We start from the raw sequence: 22,501 nt of genomic DNA, 5'->3' as shown, positions 1-22,501 counted from the left end.
TCACATGACATATGGACTGGAAATTTTGTCCATTAAATCAGAGGTTTACTGTAATCATCTTCCTTTTCAAGAAGATACAGGTGTACTTTTCAAAAACCTAGTTGATTGATTTGATTTTAAAGGATTGGTTACCCTTGGGTGCTCATTTTCACTATGCTTAGCTTTAGTTTAGATGATATAGATTTATAAAAATAATGTGTGTGTGTGTGTGATCATATAATTAAATGTCAGGAAATGATATTACTTCATCATAGTTCATTCAAATTTGCAAGATTATTTGCAGAGTCTGATGTGATATAGCCACACCATCTTTATGCGAATAAAAATGACTACAATTTTCTCACATTTGGGAGATAGTTGTCTGATAAATGAACATATATTTTCATTATTATGATTATTAACATCTGACCTCCATGGAATCAAAGGACTCATTGCAGAATCTATATTTTCATATGCAAAAAGATCATTGAATTGTGCCTTAACCCATTCACAGATTCTGCACTCACCACACTTTCAGGCAAGACATTCCATTCTCCATGCAAGGAATTTGCTTCTCACTCCTCTTCTCACACCCACCTTATACAGCTTCCAAGGATGGTCCATAGTTGTAACCTTGCCTCCTTCTAATCTATGAAAAATCTCCCTACATTAATCTGGTAACAATCCCTGATGAACTTATGTCTCAATCAGATCCCCTCTTCTATTCACAATGCTCTGTAAATTGCATTCTCTCAACCTCTCCTTGTATCTGACATTTCCATGAACTTGACACTAATTTAGTAAACCTACTCCAAGGTTTACAACCTTGGAGAAAACCTTGGATCTTCTCAAATACATCATCTCTCCCTCCCCCCCCCCCCCTTCCTCACTGAAAACCAGGCAATCAAATCTGTGCACAGTAGTTCATATGTGGCCTGATCAAAGCCTTATACAAGGGAACCATAACCTCTTTGCTTCAGTATGTCAATGTCCTCCTCATTATTGCCATAAACCATTGGGTGTTCTTACAATTTTAGCAGTGTAACCTAAACTTCAAGTCTCTGTCCGCCATCACTCCCAGATCTCATCCTCCACCTCCTTCAAAATTTCTCCATTAATTGTATACTCTGGATTCCAACCTTGCCTACTAAATTTCAAGACCTGGCACTTTGCAACAAAAAACTGAAAGTTCCACTCATTTTCCCACTCACATAGTCTATTCAGATCCTCTTGCAAGGCCATAACATCTGCTTCACTTCTTATAGCTCTTCCCAACTTTTCATCATTGGCAAACATAGCACATCTCCAGTTAAGCTGGTCCCAACATCATTAATGTACAAGTTAAACAATAATGATCCCAAAGCAGATCCTTGCGTAACTCCACCAGTGACCTTCCTCTTTTGGAATACCACTCCTCCATATGCAACTTGCTGATACTGTCTGAAAGCCAATCAGCTATCCAACTCACTACTCTGTTATACGATTCATTTGTTTCAATTTAGCTATTTGCTTGTCATATGGCAGTCTCAGGGAATTTTTAAAATTCTGAGTAAGCTACTGTATATCCATCTTTTTTATCAAGTGAATTTGTCACCTTGTTGTAATACATAAGCAGATTGCTGAAATACAACCTCCTCCTAACAAACCCATGCTAACCATCATAAAGAATACTGTTATTATCATCAACCCACTTTTGCCAACTAAAGTTTGTTGTCTTTGCCAACTTCTCTAATACCTTAACAACCCCAGTTACACAGATTGGCCTATAATTTGTAGCCTCAGTCTTATCCCCCCCCCATTGTGAGATAGAATAATTTTTCCCACCTTCCACTCCTTTAAGATTCATCCAGTTGCAAGACTGTACCAAGGTGCCATTAATTCCATAGCGCTTTCCCTCAAGGTGTGATATACTGTCAAGGCCTATTGCTTTATTAACATCAAGTTTACTTAATTCCTCATACCTCATACACTTCCTGCTCCTTCAGCATCAGTTTCTCCTCCACCATGCCCTCTACATCCAGCATCTCATGATTTTGCTTTCACAAGGATGAAATATACTGATAAACTGATCATTGAATTCTTCAACTATATTCTCCACATTGGTTACTAATCTGCCAATGTCAACAACTAGCATCATCCTCCCATAGTCATTTATTCTTTTATTTATCACTTATCAAAATAACTTATTAGGATTTTTCTCAGCTTAATTGGTTAATTTTTCTGCACTTTTTCTACCAACCGTGTCACCTTCCTGGCCTGCCCTTTATACTCTTCATGCAACTGATCGTTAGTGACGTTCAGCTTATACTGTCTCTATAGTGCCCTCTTCTTCCAGATTTCATGCTTAATCTCTTTATTCATCCATTTTACCCTTATTTTGTTTAGCCTTTTCACCTTTGTAATACACTCACATTACTGCTGTTAAATAGCTCTTGATCAATGCCCACACAGTTTCTTCTGCTTCCCACTCAAGTCCTATTTCCATGCTATATCTTCCGGTTGTCTCCTGAACTTTTCATAATCACCAGCCTTGTAATTTCACATATATCCCTTTGTTATATATAGAAGTTCTCATGTGAATGGCTGCAACCCAGGTGATCATTTCATGGTCACCCTCATCAACCAGGGGAAGATTAGACACTACATTCACAATCACATCCTCTGATGATATAATTAGATCTAAGACTTTTAACCCTTGTGTGTGTCCTCCATTACATACTGCCTAATATTCTTTTCCCTTAAGAACTTTATAAATTCATTCTTCTTATTCCCTGATGCATTCCAATCAATATTGCCATAATTGAAACCACCTATAATGATCACCTCCGCTTCTCAATAAACCACATACATTTCTTTATCACCATCCTCCCCATTCCCTGGCCTGTAGCAGCACCCCACCAAAAAGCTCATGCTATCAACCTCCACTTTACATCATGCTGTTTCAAAACATTGTGCAAGCATAATTCCTCTGCTATCATCAGCAGTACTCCCCTTTCCTTGTTGCCTTTCATATCTTCATGAAAAGCATCATATCCATATTTCACTTATTCCAACTATTTTCAGACACATAAACTCAATCAATGCAACAATTTCATCTCCCTTATTCCTGATATCCTGGCATTCATAAATAAGCATAAAAATTCATTTCATGGTCTATAGATGTTCTAATCATGTTGTCCCCCATCTTTGACTTGTTTTCATTCTTAGAATTTTGAAATTATATAATTATATTCAATTAATTAATTGATGTTATAAATATTTGTTTCATTTTATTAATCATTATTATTTTTTGAGTGAGTATTTGCCTCACATTTTCATCATAATTATATATTTCCTTTGATTGATGCTTAAGGATTTCTATAATCATTGTAGTAGGTCTGCAAATGTTAATTTTACACTAATGGAATGTTAGCTGAATTTGTATTTCAATATAATAATTTAACTTCAATTAACAGAAGGGGTGCTTGTACCAAAAGATAACATTGTCAGTCATTCGGTTAGCCTGGTGGCTGTGCCCTTCACAACCATATGCTTGGGGAAGGAGTGTCCTAGGTTCGATTCCCATCGGAGATGCGAGAAGCTCAAGGATCTTCCTCAGCCATAGCCAAGTTAGCCGATCTTGGGCGCAGGTAGTAGGGTTTTTCATCCTGCAAGCAGGAAAACTGGCCCTGTGAACAAACACGGACTACAGTCATGACTGTATTCAAGACTACAGTCATGAATACCTTCAATAGGGATGCAGCACAGGAGTGGCGTGCTGGCTGCATTATTTTGCCGTGACTCCTCATTAGGAGGAAACCCAATCTGTCTGAAGCAGATGGAAGGGAGAGATAGATATAGATTTATTAATTAAACTGTAATAATTAAATATGAATGCATTAATTACTATATCAGTTCCCTTTCTCCCCTTTTTTATAGGTGCTAAGCAGTAAGTTAATGCCTGTTATGCAAGATGCTGCTACACTGCAAAGTGCACAGATATTTTGTGAAGATTTCTTAAATGCAGGAGGATTGAAGCTAATTTTAGGAGTTTTGCAGAGGGACAGTATGCCACAAGAAATAGATTATGATATTCGACAAGCATGCTATCTTATTACTCTTGCAATTGCTAGGTGGGTTACTCGAGAAATGATATTTGCAACACATCTAATGCATTCATGTTATTATCCTTATGGTAAAATGAACATTACTAAAAACATTCATTTAAAACTTCTTTAATTGCTAGTATTTTGTCTGTGTCATATTGAAATCCCTAGGAGATGAAGTAACTTCTATACCACAAGAAAACTATCATTAGTAAGCAAATTAACTGAGAAACCTAAAATTCTAGAGCAACCTCTGAGCTATGTTTTTGATAATCTTGGTTGTTGGATTGAAATTTGTTCTTTATCTGTAGTTTTGTCTCCCAGATTTTGGAAGATATCATCCATATGTGATTGCTTGATTTGGACTGCTTTCAAGAAGAGGACTTAAATGCCTATACTTGTTTTTGTGAATAGCAGTGATCCTTTCTTTCACTTGATTCTTGTAAAAGTGTTTATAAATTGGCTATTCATCACTGTATTTTTAAGGACAACATAAACTAATTACTAACTGTAATAAATTTAATTATTACTTATCAGTATTTTGGCAAAATTAAATTGCTGTCATCAGGAAACACAGTACAGGCTTAAATGCCCTCTTCTTGAAAGCAGGTCCAAATCAAACAATCACATATGGATATCTTCCAAAACTCCAATGGGTAATTGGATCTGAAGCATAGAAAACCAAAGTTGAGCCTAAAGTCCTAAATAGAGTCCCACTAATGGGTTGATGGTGGAGTAGGGGAGAGTTCTTTGCTGTTGGACTGAAGTTTGAAGGATGAATACTTTCCAAATTTGGAGTAGTTTCATGTAACTAAAATTGTTCAGGTTTGGGTAGTTTCTTAAAGCTGATGCAGATTCTAGGAGTAATGTTGCATACTTATATTTATTAAAAACAACATGTAAGTCTACAGTAATAACTTTAATTAATAAATAAGGTAGATATTTCATACTAAAACTAATAGTACATCTTCAGTGTTACAAACAGATAGGAATAGAATACAAGTAACGAACATTCGATGGATCACCTATTAAAATACAATGTTGTCGCGAGCTAGGAAATGAAAGAAATTAATAAACAATTAATATTTAAGATAATTAGTTTTTCAATGATTACATAAAATAAAAGTCTCCCAGATCTTCGAGAGAGAGAGAGGCAGTCATTTCGATTTAAATTTGGTCGGCGTAAAAAAGCTTCACAACTTTCTTTAAAGAGGCGTTCATATTTGAACCTGCATCTATGAAGGAGAGTAGCTTTATCTTCTGGATATTATGGGTAGTGGTAATACTGTATTGTGCTAGACCAGACTTCTGAGGTTTGTTGTAATTAAACTTAAATAAAGACTAAGTATTGCTTGATATAATGCCCCACTGACACTATACAACTGTAGTGTTTTGAATAGCTTCTCTCTCTCTTGCCACCTTGTCATATGCCTTTTGCAGATCTACAAAACTTAAATACAGACCGTTGTTATATTCCCATACTTTCTCAACTATTTGTCATAAAGTGAAGATCTGATCCTGACAGCCTCTATTTGGCCCGAATCCAGCCAGTTCTTCACCCAGCTTCTCTTCCATAATCGTTCTCCACCATTTCTCAAGTATACTTGCATAAATCTTACCAAGAATACTCAGTGGAGAAATACCTCTGTATTTCTGCTAAAAGATTTTAAGCAGTTCACATTCCTACCAGTATCTAAAAATTCTAAGACAATCAAATGTGAAGTGTACAGAACAATCAGTCAGATAGCAAAATTCATATTATATATCATCTTAGAAAGATGATTATTAAATACTTAAGGAATTGACAGCGTATACTAGAATATAAATTAAATCACACTTTAACATATACTTTCCAATATTTCGGCAACGTCACGTTGCCATCTTCATGGGAACTTAAGATAAAGACACGTGCATGCAAGTACTACACAACAGCAAATGAGAAACGAAGCGAGGAAGCATTTTCCTAAAGTCTTGATGGTGCCCCCTAGTGGGCTATATTAGGTGTTCTTGGCCTTTGGGCTGAAGTTCTCCTGGTGTATGTTTCCCAAATTTGGGGCAGTCTCATGCATCCAAATTTGTTGAGGTTTGGCATGTTCCTAAGGGCTGAGGCTTATTCCATGAATAGTCTTTCATATTTGAACTTGCTGTGGTGTATTACTGTGGCTTTCTTCCATCTTATTCTGTGGCGAGTATCCAGAGCATGGTCTGCAAGCCCAGAGTGGCTGTACTGGTGAAATTGGATGTAGTTCTTGTGTTTTGAGATTCTGATATTTGCTATCCTGCCTGTTTGGCCAAAATAGGACAGTTTACAGCTGCAAGGGACCTGGTATACACCAGGTAAGTCTAGGGGAAGTGGTTGGTCTTTAGTGGAACGGATAAGAGAAGCCAATTTTCTATACGGTCTGTAACAAGAAGGTCAAGACATGTTTTTTTAGGATTTTGTTGATTTTTTCTGAGGTGCCTCGAATGTAGGAAATGGTGAAGGATTTAGAGTAATTTTTTTGTGAGGGGGGGGGGGGGGTTAGGGTTGTGGATTACTGATTTTAGTATTTTTTGAATTTTTTTTTTTTTGGGGGGGGTAACCATTGGCTGAGGAAGTGTTAAGGATGTGATTTAGTTCAGTGGTTAGGGTTTTGTCATTTGAACAGATTAGTTTAGCCCTGTTGAATAGTGTCTTAATAACTTCATATTGTTGTGAGGGGGGAAGGGTTTGTTGGTGAATGTATCTCCTTGTATGGGTGGGTTTTCTATAAACTGAGAAAACCAAGGTTCCATCAGGTTGGCAGGTGACTAGTGTGAGGAAGGGAAGGCTGTTGTTTTCCTCTTTTTTCAGGGTGAACTTGATTCTGAGATGTTGGTTGTTTAAGTGTGTGTTAAGGAGAGGAATTAATCCGAGCCGTGTGGCCAAATAGCGAACACATCATCAACAAAACGAAGCCATATGGTAGATTTTTGTGGGGCAGAGTTTAAGGCTTTCTCTTCAAAAGTCTCCATAAAAAAGTTGGCCAAGGGTGGGGAAAGTGGTGAACCCATGGCTGTCCCCTCTATCTCTTTGTAGAATTTTTCCTGCCAAAGAAATAGCCTGCGTTCATTGTGAACTGAAATGCGGCTGAGATATCGGGAGGAAATTTAGCTTGGATTAGCTCTAAGGTTTCTTTGAGGGGGACATTTCTGAATAAGGAGGAGACATTAAAACTGACCATTATGTTGGAGTGTAAGGTTTTCTACACTGGCTTTGAAGTGGGCTGATTTTTTTATTGTGATGGTGTGTTACCAGTATAGTGTGTGAGCGCTTTGGCTAAATATTTAACTAGTTTGTGCGTGGGGCAAATCAATGCCATCCACTATGGGACGTAATGGCACATTTTCTCTATGTATTTTTGGGAGCCCATATATTCCATAATTCCTTAAGTATTTAAATATGGGTGCTTAATATAGGAGTGCTTAAGGGTCAAAGCTGAATAACTGAGAGGAGACCTCCACATAGCCTTTAAAGGAATGCAGAGAACTAACCAGGGCTTCTGACCTAATGTCCAATCCTCACCTTCTCGTGGTGCAACCTGTGGTATCTACCTGGATACTGAATGAACGAGGATGGGCTGGCAATTTGGGATTTAGCCTAACAAATTTTATTCTTATTGGCTTAAACCAAAATACAAAATGATGGTACAACATGACAAAATTTCATGCCTGCTGGGGCTTTGCCTGGTTAAACAAGGCCCCAGTTGTTTTCGCCAGGGAACCAGGGCAAACATCGAAAAGTCAGCTACTGGAACAAACCCTAAAACACACCCCAACTCAATATCATCAGAGTTGAAGATTGGTACTATCAACATAAGAAGTTTGAATAGCAAAGAAATGGAGCTAGCTGAGGAATTAGATAAGTACTAGATCGATATAATAAGGATGACTGAAACAAAAAAGACAAAAGTGAGATCTTTCTGAGAAATAAATACAAAATGTTATATTCAGGCAATGACAGTCAAGGAAAAGAAGGAGTAGCCATAGTATTCAACACTAATATATGAGGCTAATCTCCTTGAATTGCAGGCTGTCTCAAGTAGAGTGATATGGGCAAATATCAGAATGTGGAACTGGACAATGAGACATTTGTGCTTATGGTCCCACAGAAGGCTCTACTAAGGTAGAAGTGGAAGAATTTTTTGAGAATCTAGAGAAAGCTACTGACACAATGAAAAAGGAAAAGTTGGTCCTTGTTGAGGATCTAAATAGCAGAGTAGGAAGTGATTGTCAGACATTCAAAAATATTTTGAGAAAATTTGTAGAAAAGAGCAAAGCTAATAATAATGGCAAATACCTGTTGGATTTTTGCTCAGCACATCCACTGGTTATTACTAATAACATATTCCAACATAAAAATGTGCACAAATTCACATGGAGAGAAGAGGCAAGGAATAAGAAAAGTCTCATTGACTATGTTATTGTTGATAGTGATGTTTTCTCCCTGGTACAGGACACCAGAGTGTACAGAGGATTTGAAATTGGAAGTGATGACTATTTAGTCTTGAGCAGGATAAAATTGAATTTGATAATGAAAAGAATAACATGTAAGAAATTTTTAAAGCGAATAAAAGTTGAGCAGCTCTCAGATGTGAACTGTAGACTTAAAGACACAAAGATTATTGAAGAAAAAATGAAAGAGTTTGAGAACAGGAACAAAACCTTGGAGATTCAGTGGCAAACCTTGAAGAAAACCCTGATTGATTCAGCCATAGAGGCATGTGGTGAGGTTGAGGTTGTCTGCAAGGATAGAAAAATCAGAACTCCATGGTGGACACAGGATGAGGCAGTGAAGGAAAAGAAGATTGTATGTCAAACATTCCTGTCAAATAAGTCTGCTTCTGCTCTTATAGAATACAGGGACAAATGTAAGAAAGCTGAAAACGGTGTAAAACTAGCTAAATGAAAGTCATACGAGGACTTTCGTAAAAACATAGAAAATAAATACCAAGAAGGTGGCAAAATATTCTGGAGGTTGAAGAAGCTCAGAAATGGAGGAATGAGTGCTGTAAAAGGAATTAGAGATGATAAAGGTGACATGAAAACATGAGAAAAAGATATCTTCAAGTATGGAGAAATTACTTCGAAAAGTTGCTAAATGAAACAAGCAATGATAGCACTTGAAAAAAAAAACAGTCAACAGGCATACATTCAGGAATACATATCCATACTTGAAGTAGAAAAAGCCATTAAAGGCTTGAAATGTGGAAAGGCAGCAGGAGTAGATGATATTCGACCAGAAATGGTTAGGTATTGTGGTATAAAAGTCTTACAGTGGCTGCATTCCATTGTTCAGAAGGCTTGGACAGAGGGACGAATTCCTCATGATTGGAGTAGAGCTCTCATAGTACCCATGTATAAAAAGGGAAATAAAACTGAATGTGAGAATTACAGAGGTATTTCCCTACTGAGTGTTCCTGGTAAGATTTATGCTAGTATACTTGAGAAACGGTTGAGAAGAATTTTGGAAGAAAAGCTGAGTGAAAAACAAGCTGGATTCAGGCCAAATGGAGGCTGTCAGGAACAGATCTTCACTTTTTGACAAATAGTCGAGAAATCATGGAAATATAACAAAGATCTGTATTTAGGTTTGGTCGGTCTGGAAAAGGCATATGACAAGGTGTGAAGAGAGAAGCTATTCAATATGTTACAGTTATATGGTGTCAATGGAACATTATATCAAGCAATACTTAGTCTTTATTTGAGTTGTAGGTCAGCAGTTAGAATTGAAGGAAGTACAGGAAGATGGTTTTATGTTAATTCTGGTGTGAGACAAGAATGTACATTATCTCCTCTGTTATTTATTATCTGTATGAATCATAATATGAAAGAAAGTGGTATTAAACATGATATCAAAAATGGAGATGTTAATGTCAGGTCTTTGTTTTATGCAGACGATGTTATACTCCTAAAGAAATCTAAATCTGCTACAAGTCTGCAAGATTCCTTGACTAAATTGAATAACTGTTGTAATCGATATGGTATGAAAGTCAGCAATAAAAAGACAAAGACAATGAAAATAGGTAGAATCGTTGAAAATGTCAACTGTGTTGTGGAGAACCTGTGGAACAAGTAAAACATTTTAGCTATTTAGGCATGATTTTTAGTGAAGATGGTAAATTAAATATGGAAATAAACAACAGAATCAACAAAGCTGGTAAAGTAGGAAGTCAATTGAATAAATTCATATGGAATAAGAGAGAAATTAGTCAGAACAGTAAATTAGCTGTATACAAGACAGTGTTCAAACCAATTTTAACTTATGGATTTGAGAGCTGGGTCAGAAGTAAAACACTTGACCAAAGACTAGAGACCACAGATATTAGCGTCCTAAGAAAGATATGAGGCATGAACAGATGGCATTAATGGCAATATCATAATTAAAAACGAGGAAATTAGGAAAGAATTTGACATTGTCAGCATCCAGGAATGCGTTTGCAGAGCTAATCTCAGGTGGTATGGTCACTTAAACAGAATGGGCGAGGAAAGATTAGCAAAACAAGTGTTCTCTGCCAGGTTGGCAGGAAAAAGACCCAGAGGAAGACCAAGATATAGGTGGATTGATACGGTACAAAGTGCCTTAGACGATAGAAATATAAGATCTGATAATGTTGGAGTCTTGACAAGTAACCGACTGATTTGGAGGAAAATTGTAGATAGGAAGTTAGTAATGATGTAATTTTTTTCATGTAGTACTATCGTATCTTGTACACCACCTTGAGGGTACTTGGCAGGAAGTTGATGATGATGAAGTATTTAATATAATAGTCAATTCCTTAAGTATTTAATAATCATGTTTAACCAGCATATAAGCCTTTCTAAGCATCCTAGAAAGAAAGAAATATAAAATCAAATTGGAAATTAATGAAACACAATCTGGTTTTCAGAAAAATAAAAGAACTAGTGAAGGACTCCTCAACATTACAACTATTATAGAAAGATATCTGGAGAAGCAGAAAGAAATCTACTTATGTTTTATTGACTACACAAAAGCCTTTGACAATATACAAGATGAACAACTAATAGAAGGCATCAAAAAATTAGGAGTAGATGTAAAGATACCAGTTTACCGATAAATCCATATTGGGAGCAAATTGCTTCAATAAAAATATCAGGAGAAGCCTCAGAGGAATTCCCAGTAAAGAAGGATGTCAGACAAGGCTTTTTCCTATATACAAACGATACAGTACTGCTGGCTGAAAATAATAAAGAACTTCAAAACCTACTAGAAGAGATGCTGAAACTAATAAGTGAAAAATATGGGCTTAAGTTGAACTTCAAGAAAACCAAAACCATGCTGGTCACAAGAGAAAAAGGGAAAATACCTGATATAAATATTAAGATCCCAAGAAATTCCTTAGATCAAGTAAAGAGTTATATATATTTCGGTCAGTTAATTACAGAGAATGGAAAGTGTGATAAGGAAATATTAAGAAGAATAGAAATTGCTAGATCAACCTTCTTTAGCATGAAAAACATTCTGACCTCAAGGGAAATTCACACAAAAACCAAAATTAGACTGCCCAAATGCTACTTATGGCTATATGGAATAGAAACCTGGACAATATCAAAATATTTTGAAAATAAACTAAAAGCTTTTGAGATGTGGATCCTCCGAAGAATAATTAGAGTTCCATGGACTGCCAAAAAAAAACTAATTTAGAAATATTAGAGATGAATGAAGAAGATAGGACTCTGTTGGAAACCATTGAGAAAAGGAAAACCCACCTACCTTGGTCACATACTAAGGCGTGAATTCCTAACAAAAAACACTTCTAGAAAGAATGATACAAGGAAAAAGAAGAAGAGAAAGACAAAGAACAGATTGGATGGGAAATATTAAGGATTGGACCTTTTTTGTCTTATGAAGAATGTAAAAGAGAAGCACAACACCATACATGGTGGAAGCTCATGGTAGTAAACCTCCTGGAAGGAGATAACATCTGACAAGACAAGACTATGATAGCTCTACTTCAATCATCTGGAATTCATTCCTCTGTCCAGGCCTTCTAAACTATGCAGTGCAGTCACTGCAAGACTTTTATACCTCCATACTTGAGCATTTCTGGTTGAATATAATCTACTCCAGCTGCCTTTCCACATTTCAGGCTTTTGATGGCTTTTTCTACTTCAAGTATGGATATGTGTTCCTGATTGCATGCCTGGTCAGTGCTTTTTACCACAATGCTGTTTCTGGTTGTTTCATTTAGCAACTTTTAAAGTAATTACTCCATACTTGAAGGATATCTTTTTCACCAGTTTTCATGCCACCTTTATCATCTTTAATTTCTTTTACAACAGTCTTTCCTTCATTTCTGAGCTTTTTCAACAGCCTCCAGAATATCTTGCCACCTTCTTCATATTTATTTTCTATGTTCTTACCAAAGTCTTCCCATGACTTTTGTTTAGCTAGTTTTACACAGTGTTTAGTTTTCTTACATTTGTCTTTATTTGCCAGGAACTTTTGATATACTTTTGTTGGATCCTACTTCTTGTCAATCTATACTTTGGATCTGACATTTAGTTATTACGATGTTCTTAACCTAAAAAAAATAGTTGCTAGTTGATTTCTAATACAAATATAGAGAAAATTTATATTTATAGACTGTGCCACTCTATATCTGAATTAGTTCAAGAATTGAAGATAAATCAACCCTCAACTATTTCTCTTTAATATTTATACTGGCCGAGTATATTTAACTTATTTATCACTCCCGCTTTGGTTCGAATATTTTATGAATGGTGCAGTGGAGATTCAGGCAAAATACAACTTTTGATTAACAAAAACAAACATTTAATTTTAAAATCACAAATTTTACACTTAACTTCAAATCACTAATTAAGTTATTAGAAACACTTCAGCTCTTCTGATAATACAGTCATACAAACTCAGGCATTGGTCAGTTATCTGAAATACAGTCTTCACACAGTTCACTTAACACTTAGTAAAGCTTAATGTCATAAAATTCCTTAGTGATCATTCACATTAACATCTCATAGTTTTTTTTTTTTTTCCAAATACAATTTATTGGTGGCAATACTTTTTCACAAGCTTACACTTTTAAATCTACGCTTCAGTTAACCTCCGCAACAGTTACTGTTAGTATAGGAATATTCTAGGAAGAAACACACTCATATCTCTGCATAGGAATATTAATGGTTGGAATATTCTTACCGACAATTTTCCTTCTTCATATACTTATGTGCGAACACTTTTTGTAACTGTATACACTTTAATCAATTAATGGCACTCATTTAAAAAAAATCTTAGAAATAACTGGATTAATTAACGGTCACAATACACACAATCAAACGTTCTGGCACAGATCAAACTGCTTGTACTACATTTGACATCACTTAACTAATTCAGTGTTCTACTAACAACTCTTGTACTAAGGTAACACACAATAATTCCTTAACTTGAAGTTTAATATGCACAGTTGCCTACTCCTTCGACATCAATTTAATCCTTTAGGTACCATAATTCTTAACACTGCTATTATTAAACTCAACTTTGTTGCCTCTAATTATTCTCTAGTTACTTCGTGCTATGCTTCAAGTTTCCGTGTGTCCTTGAAAGGTCGGCCCTGAAATTAAATCTCAACTCAAGTATTGCTAGTCTATTTAGTAGTCACTCAGCTGTTTTCCGTAGCTATAATTGTTATTCTACAACTTATTAGCTAACCACCTCTCGACTAGTAGGCTTTATTTAGCTGCTTGAGTGACTTGCCGACTCTCTATTATCGCACTGTGATTCCCGAATGCTCCGATTCCAACCTAATGCCAATCTCTCTCTTATAAATCTCTAATGCTCTCCCTTTTCCAGCATTCCTCGCTTTTTATTTCCGTTCTTCCCGCCTAAATTGTGCACGTGATTTCTTTCTAAAACTCTTTAGAAAAAACTCTTTAAAAACGTGCTCGCTCACTTACACACGTTTCCATGACAACCAAACAAAATATAATAAAATTGAGGTATTGCATAATGCTAAACTTCTACAAACAGGAACAAAATAAGAATATTTACATTTCAATTAATGCGCAGTTAAATTATCAAACATAAATTCTATATTAACATAGAAATAAGCTAAATAGCTTGATAATATTTTAACACAGAGTTTTTCTACTATTAATACATATATTCTTGATTAAATAATTAAATATTAGATAAAATTAAAGGTAGTTATATGAATATTAAATTATAAACAAGTGATTTACATTAAATAATATTTACAAATGTAGCCTTTGTCATGGTGGATTATGTTGGATTCTGAGGAGAGTATTAATAATTTAAATTTCTCTTCATTCAAAATCCAACACTTTCTTCTTTTCCTTTACTGTCTCTTTAACTTCCTCTGTCCACCATGGAGTTCTGATTTTTCTATTCTTACGGGAAACCTCACTGTATGCCTCTCTGGCTGAATCAGTCAATGTTTTCTTCAGAGCTTGCTAGTGAATCTCCAAGGTTTGGTTCCTGTTCTGAAACTCTTTCATTTTTTCTTTGATAATGTTTATGTATTTTAGTCTATAGTCTACAGTTCACATCTGAGAGCTGCTCAACTTTTATTCACTTTAAAATTTTCTTACATGTTCTTCTTTTCAATATGAAATTCAATTTTATCCTGCTCAAGATTAAATAGTGATCACTTCCAATTTCAAATCCTCTGTACACTCTGGTGTCCTGCGCCAGGGAGAAAACATCAACTCGTTATTAATAACATAATGTATTATTAATAACCAGTCCGTTTTCTGAGCAGAAATCCAACAGGTATTTGCCATTATTATTATTAGCTTTGCTCTTTTCTCAAAATGTTATATTCTGGCAATGACAATCAAGAAAAAGAAGGAATAGCCATAGTATTCAACACTAAATATGAGGCTGATCTTCTTCAACTTCAGAAAGATCTCACTAATTTTTGTCTTTTTTTGTTTCAGTCATGTCTGTTATGTCGATCTGGTACTTACCAATTCCTCAGCTGGCTCCATTCCTTTGCTATTCAGGCTTCTTATGTTGATAGTTCCGATCTTGAACTCTGGTGATGTCGAGTATGGGTGTGTTTTAGGATTTGTTCAAGTAGCTTTGTTCGCCTTTGTGTCCTTGCAAAAAAAACGGGAGCCTTGTTTAACTGCCGATGCTCCACTCAGCATGCAATTCTGTCATGTTGTACCATCATTTTATTGTGGTTTAAGCCAATAAGAATGCAATTTGGTTGGCTAAATCCCAAATTGCCAGCCCATCCATGTTCCTTCAGTATCCAGGTAGATACCTATAGCGTGCACCATGAGGTGAGGATTGGATATTAGGTTAGAAACCCTGGTCGGTTCTCCACATTCCTTTAAAGACTATGTTGAGGTCTCCTCTCAGTTATACAGCTTTTGACCCTTAAGCACCACTCATGCCTGTGATTCGAATATTATGTAAGCTATTTCTCTTTTTGAAATGCTCAAATCACCCATCACTAGTATGGAATGCTTCTTCTTTTCCATCATTGATAGCCCTCTCTTTCTTTTAATGCTTTTGATTTAATTTTATTTATTCGTATGGAGTTTCCTCCCTTTTTCTCCCCCGTCCCTATTGGGGAGAGTTGAGCTCCCTCATGATGATTATGTATTTATGGCTGTAGATCCATTTGTGTGTTCACGGGGATGGTTTGCCTGCTTGCGAGATGAAAAACGTCAGATAAACTGGCGGAAAAAACCCTACTGCCCGTGTCCAAGACTGGCTAACTTGGCAATGGCTGAGGAAGATCCTCAAATTCCTCACGTCTTCGAAGGGAATCGAACATTGGGACACTCCTTCCCCAGTCATATGGTTTCGAAGCGCACAGCCACTAGGCTAATTGCGCTTACTTTTGATTTAATAAGGTCGGTGCTTATCAGGATTCATTTTTTGTTTACAATCTTCAATCCATGTAGAAAAAAGTCTCTCTAATTCAAACATTATAATACTTTAATTTCGGGGATGGTTTGCCTGCTTGCGAGATGAAAAACGTCAGATAAACTGGCGGAAAAAACCCTACTGCCCGTGTCCAAGACTGGCTAACTTGGCAATGGCTGAGGAAGATCCTCAAATTCCTCACGTCTTCGAAGGGAATCGAACATTGGGACACTCCTTCCCCAGTCATATGGTTTCGAAGCGCACAGCCACTAGGCTAATTGCGCTTACTTTTGATTTAATAAGGTCGGTGCTTATCAGGATTCATTTTTTGTTTACAATCTTCAATCCATGTAGAAAAAAGTCTCTCTAATTCAAACATTATAATACTTTAATTTCGAGTGGTCTGCATGCATGATGAACTTGAAGCAACCTTACCTTTCTCTTTGTATTCAGCAGCTTTGCTTAAAATTGCTCTTATAGTTGATTCACCCATTTTTGTTCTTGTCCTATTTTTGCTCTGGACTTGCCTTGTTATTTTTCTTTATTATATCAAATTTACTTTTCAAATATTTTTCATGCTTCCACTTTTTTTGCTCACTAATTCTTTTATTCATAATTAAATTTTGGGAAAATACTTTAAAATAAAAAATTAAGAAAAACAATTGCGAAGGAGGCACGAGATATGATCAGCAAAATACTATGTAAATAGCAGACGACATAAATTTTGGAAATAAATTTGAAAAACACAGTGTACAGTGAAATAGTGTAGTATGTCATTAAAAAATAACTTTGTAAAATGTTTTAAATCAGTAACTACATTTCATCCTAGTGAGTGATTTTTTAAAATAGTTAGCCATATCAAAATGTATAGATTGAAAATTTTTAAAATCTGTAACGTTTATTTTAAGATGTAACAGTATATAGGTGCACTAATCGAATTTTAGAGGTGCATTAATTGCACTTATGAAAATGAAAAAGATATAAACATAAAAATTGCAAAATATTTAAAAATAACAGGAGTAATTAACTCTATATTTAAACCAAACCTAGTTCAAAAACAAACCAGGCTAAAAGTATACAATACATTAGCCCTACCGGTCTTAATGTATGGAAGCGAAATCTGGACAAACAAAAAGACAAACAAAGATTAACAACAGCAGAAATGAAGTTTATGAGAAAAATTGCAAAGTATACCCTATTTGATCACAAAAGAAACGAACATATATTATGAAAGAATTAAACCAAGAACCAGTAATTGAAAAAATTAAAAAATATAAACATAGATGGATGGAACACGTTCAAAGAATGAAAACAGAAAGATTACCAAAACAAGCCTTAAAGTACAAGCCATTAGGAAAAAGAAAACCAGGACGTCCTCTTAAACGATTCAACGATGACTTCTAAGGCCAGAACAGGCCATACTAGGCCTAAATCCTTGATACGTATGATGATGATGATAATGATTAATTGCATTTTGGTATAGAAAAAAGATTCACACGCTAATTGAAAATGCACTAACCAGAGACACAGTAATTGAGGGATTGCTGTGTGTGTGTGTGTGTGTGTGTGTGTGTGTGTGTGTGTGTGTGTGTGTGTGTGTGTGTGTGTGTGTGTGTGTGTGTGTGAGAAAAGAAAAGGATAATTTGTTGCTTTTTCATTTTGGAGTTACTTTTCCTTTTCAAGTTGCTATTATTTGATGTTTGTAATTTGATCATCAGAAATCTCTCAAACTGTCTCTCACTAGCGTTTATTGCAGTCCTGCACAACCAGTCAATCTGTTAATTAAGATTTCAACAGTTATCCAACACAAAAACTAGGGATAAGAAATACCCTTAAAAAGACAGTGATAACTACCTACTCAAATGTTGAAAGTTTATTTTTCACTTGGTTAGAGTATAATAAATTTAGTTTAATCCTTTATCCAAGTGTGTGCAAACAAAGTTTACACCTGAAAGTATCTTCAGGACTGGGGTAAGGTGGTACAACACTAGGGCACTCCTTGCAAAGGTGGAACAAGCTACCAACACTCCTATCTCAGTATCTCCCATAATGCAAAACACATCTCCTTGCGGATATGTCTAATGTTATGCATTAAGGGAAGGGCCACAAGGTGGTACAACAACTGGTGTTGTACCACCTTACCCCAGTCCTGAAGATACTTTCAGGTGCAAACTTTGTTTGCTCACACTTGGATAAAGGATTAAACTAAATTTATTATATTCTAACCAAGTGAAAAATAAACTTTCAACATCTTTCTCTAAATCCAGAGTAATTTATTAAAAAAGGGTGGCACACCATTTGGCAACTCCTATAGGTAGAGATGACCTGCTAATGCTTCTGCCTGGTATCTCCACTTGGGCCTGGCTCCCACTGAAGAGACCTCAATAAAGATTGAAACTAGTCTGGGTCATGGCCCTTCCCTTAATGCATAACATTAGACATATCTGCAAGGAGTGCCCTGGTGTTGTACCACCTTACCCCAGTCCTGAAGATATTTTCAGGTGCAAACTTTGTTTGCTCACCCTTGGATAAAGTATTAAACTAAATTTATTATACCTACTCAAATAACAATTATCTCAGAAAAGAACTGCAATGGATTAGAACCACCATTGTTAAAATCATGTAATAAAAAGAAATTTGACAACACATCAGAAAAAAATAACTTAAAACAAAAATTATTTCAGCACAGCTATATCTATTCCCTATATTAAAGATCTCAGGAAAAAAAATAAGTAGAGATCTAGAGCTAATTTCAACACAAAAACTAATTTCAAACCTTGTACAAAACTAAAACATCTATTCAGCACACTTGAAAGCCCATCCACCATGTACAGGAGTATACCAAATGAAATGTACATATAACATTCCATACATTGATATAACAGGATGTAAGTTGATAACAATTTAAACCAAAATCACAGCTGAAATCTGTAAGTTTTGGACAACATATACTGTATACAACTCTGACAACAGTACACATCTTCAGATGACCTAGACTACTTCCTTACACTGATCTCCACAACAGAAATAGAAGAAAAACAACAGATAATGGCAACTTGCAAAGGAAAAGTAACTTCAAAATGAAAAAAGACAACAGAAGAGGATTCCTTTTCATTTCATTACATTAATTTTCTGCTTCTGTCACTCCAAATTCTGATAATCACTGTGGTCTTTTTCATTTTTTGTCTGTAAAATTTGATCATCTATAATTCAGATGCCAATGAGTGGGGTCATCTTCCTTAGCAACTTCAGTGTTAAAACTCAGAGTGGTTTGCCTTCATAATAAAAGGAGATACTCAATGTCTCTGTATCTCAGAGATATTGACTATCTCCTTTATTTCTCCAAATAAAGGAGATAGATGGACAATGAGTAATCATCCTCATTGTCCATCTGCCCACCAGAATACCTGATAATCTTCTCTTCTAGAAATTCTAACCATAACCTCATCCAACTCATTTTGTGCCACACATCCTTTATTGAATCACTCTCATCTCATGGCCTTTGGCACTACAATAGTATAAAATGGAATGACTTCCATGATTTCTTTCCTTTTATTGGGCTGACTACTGTCTTCTCTTCTCATCAATACACCAGCTTGAACTGAATAACTGAAATGATTCACACTGTAATGAAGACCGACCCTCATTCCCCATTCCACCTAGAGTGCAGACCACTATTCAAACCTCAGTTTTCCAACAAGAAAAGAATTCAGCATATTGCAAGTAGCTCGAAACTAGAATTCCGATATCTTACTCAGCCAACATGCAACAGCTTCAAAAAGAATATTAGCATATTCACATCACACTGTGAAATGATCAGGTGCAGAAAACATACCTCCTGCTCAAATAGTTGCCAATCATCTGATCCCTTGAAAAGGTTGGATGCAGCTTCGGTCCATTCATTATGTTTCCACCTTGTTCTCATCCAGATGTACTATTATTACATCACTCCGAAATATGGATGACCTGCCAGCATTCTTCTCCTCAAACTCCTACATTGATGATGAAGGCAGTGTTCTCACTTTATGAATACCTGCTCGCTGCATGCCCCATCTAGTCTTTCATCAGGAGGATATCTGAAGAATCCCAAAGAGCTTGGATATCTACAAGTCTGGTCTTCATGATATCCTTACAATTTTTCTTAAAACTTGTGGTCCAAAAGTAATGCCCATCCCATATTGTCTTTACAATCTTTCATAGTCATCTAGCATCTACCCTACAATATGGAAACAAGTCTATATTCAACCTATCCCAAATAAAGGAGATAAATGCCAGTTATGGATCAGTGACTATGAATTCCTTCCCTTTGTATGCACAAAAGCGATTGGAAGGTTTTGAGAAACCATGTGGTCACTCTAGACATTTCCTAGGCATTTGATCAGGTCTCGCACAAAGGCCCCCTTACCAAATTACCTCTATTATCTAATGTTGTCTAATGTCCACCCTTTGCAATTAAATGCCAATTTCCTCCCAGGTTGTTTACTGCATGTTATGAACTTAGATGGTTTCCTGTTTCATATTTCTCTACCAGTATTGGATTACTTCAGGACTCTGAACTTTTGCCCATGTTCTTTCTCTTAATTCATAAATAACCTTTTATCACTAACCTGAAGTCCATTGTTTTACTGATAACTGCTCTTCATTCTTTTTTATATAACAAACCTTACAAGATTTCCCATAATAAATGCCTTAAACAGTGTGAGGATAGCTTTATCACTTTCATTTCCACCAAAACTGTTTTATTATACACAAGAAAGACCACGCTTCACTTCCCCTCATGTTTGATAATACTTAGGTGTGCACATGAGATTAAATATCTCTTACTAGATTGACTTACATCTCTCTCCTCCTTATGTAATTTTTTAATTTGTAGTTTTTCTCTAGGGACTACAAACTTCAGCTGTTGTTGTTCAAGAAACATATTGATAGGTTCCTTTTTTCTTCTTGATCACTTGCTCATGCATGGCACTGATGTTCTATAGGTTTGCTGTCTCTCATGTTGTACTGATTATATAATTGTTTTGTTAGATACATGGAATATATATGATTGCATGACTTGCATCATATTGATGTTTTTTTTTCTTTATTTTATAATTGATCTCAGCAGTCTTTTACAAACCACACAGTGACTACTAGATACATTATTATAATAAGTGATGAAATCCCCATGAAGGATTTTTATGTGGTGTGTTCCCACACACTAAAGGTTATTAGTAAACCTATAGTACATTTGTACCATGGATGAGCTAAGGATTTTTATTTTTCCATTTTTATCAATTTTATATATTTTTTTATTTATGTAATTTTTTATTTATTTTTACATAGTCCATAAATTCTGCTGTAGTGATCAAACATGATACTTTTTCAAGCCACTTCAGGCCTCCCAATAAGCAGAGTAGTGGTCTCACACCAGCTGATGAAAGACATCTCCCAAACACCTGTATGGGTTGACACCTCTATAGTCCTGTGTAAAGAATGATGTCCTTTCATTGTTACGATCTGAAATATGAGTGGCATTTAATTAGTAATACTGAATTTTTAGCCTAAGATTGAAATACAGGGGCAGTTCTATTGCTGTCAATAGGAAATAGCAAAACCCTTGCTGATTCTCCTGTTGATTATTGATTATTTTAAAAGGATCTTTTGGCCAAAGATAAGTTGCACATGTCTCATGCAGAGATTCTTCCTTCTAAAGACACTAACCCCCCCCCCCCCCAACAAAACAAAGCCTAAAACCTAACCAAAATACACATTAACATAATGAACTCTTGTAACTTTGTTCTAGCATAATTCTAAGAAGATTTACCTGCACATGACTTCACTGCCTTTCAAATTCTAGTCAGTTAAATATTTCATTTATGTATGATCTTGAGTTCTCAAGGAGTAAGGACAAATATAATAAATGAAACAATTTTGCACCATCAGAGATTAACTTATTCTTGATTAGAATCTTTCAAAATCCTCATATATGTAATCGGATTTGAATGTAGGTCTTTCCAACTAATAAAAATCTCTTTTGCAGTCATGTAGTTTCTACATTGAGCTTACATCAAACATTTTTAGAAACTTGTTGAGACAAAGTAGCCTGATGTACAGTGAAGTTACATGACAAAAATGCTTTTTTTTTTTTTTTTTTGGGTAATATTGGGAAAATGAAACATCCATGTTTAAAATTTTCCATAATTAATAAAAGATACCAATTATAATTTAGAAATTTTGCCATAAATTAGAAATAGTGTGGTTATGTTTTCATTAAATCAGAATTCATTAAAATCTGTTTTGGGGAATTTTGTGTGCGTGTATGTATATATATTACATGCAGCTTTTCTGTTTTATAGATATTTATTATTTGGACAAACAACTTTGGAAATCCAACAGTTTTCCCCAAGCAACTTGAGAGTAAGACCTAGTCCAGCCAAAAAGTGTGTGATGGACTTCCCAGATATTTCATCCTGTGAATCGCTGCCAGTAGCAGGTGCAACGGCATCCAGATGTTCTTCATGCAGAAAAGCTATCCAGGTTATTAGAAAATAGATTTTTT

General features: G+C 35.5%; 1 protein-coding gene across 1 annotated transcript in view; it reads left to right on the top strand.

Moving 5' to 3' along the window:
• LOC150101143 (ubiquitin carboxyl-terminal hydrolase 24-like) overlaps positions 1-22,501 on the top strand; it is an 824,883-nt gene that overhangs the window by 427,345 nt on the left and 375,037 nt on the right. Inside the window, exons 30-31 of the mRNA XM_090401261.1 lie at positions 3,898-4,091; positions 22,299-22,479. Coding sequence (XP_090257387.1) covers positions 3,898-4,091; positions 22,299-22,479 — 375 coding nt within the window. The remainder of the gene's footprint in view (positions 1-3,897; positions 4,092-22,298; positions 22,480-22,501) is intronic.

The sequence above is a fragment of the Typopeltis vanoorti genome, chromosome 12, assembly GCF_054136105.1.
Source record: "Typopeltis vanoorti isolate ZY-2024b chromosome 12, IOZ_Tvanoo_1.0, whole genome shotgun sequence".
NCBI lineage: Eukaryota > Metazoa > Arthropoda > Arachnida > Uropygi > Thelyphonidae > Typopeltis > Typopeltis vanoorti.
This window is presented reverse-complemented; position numbering and strand designations above follow the sequence as displayed.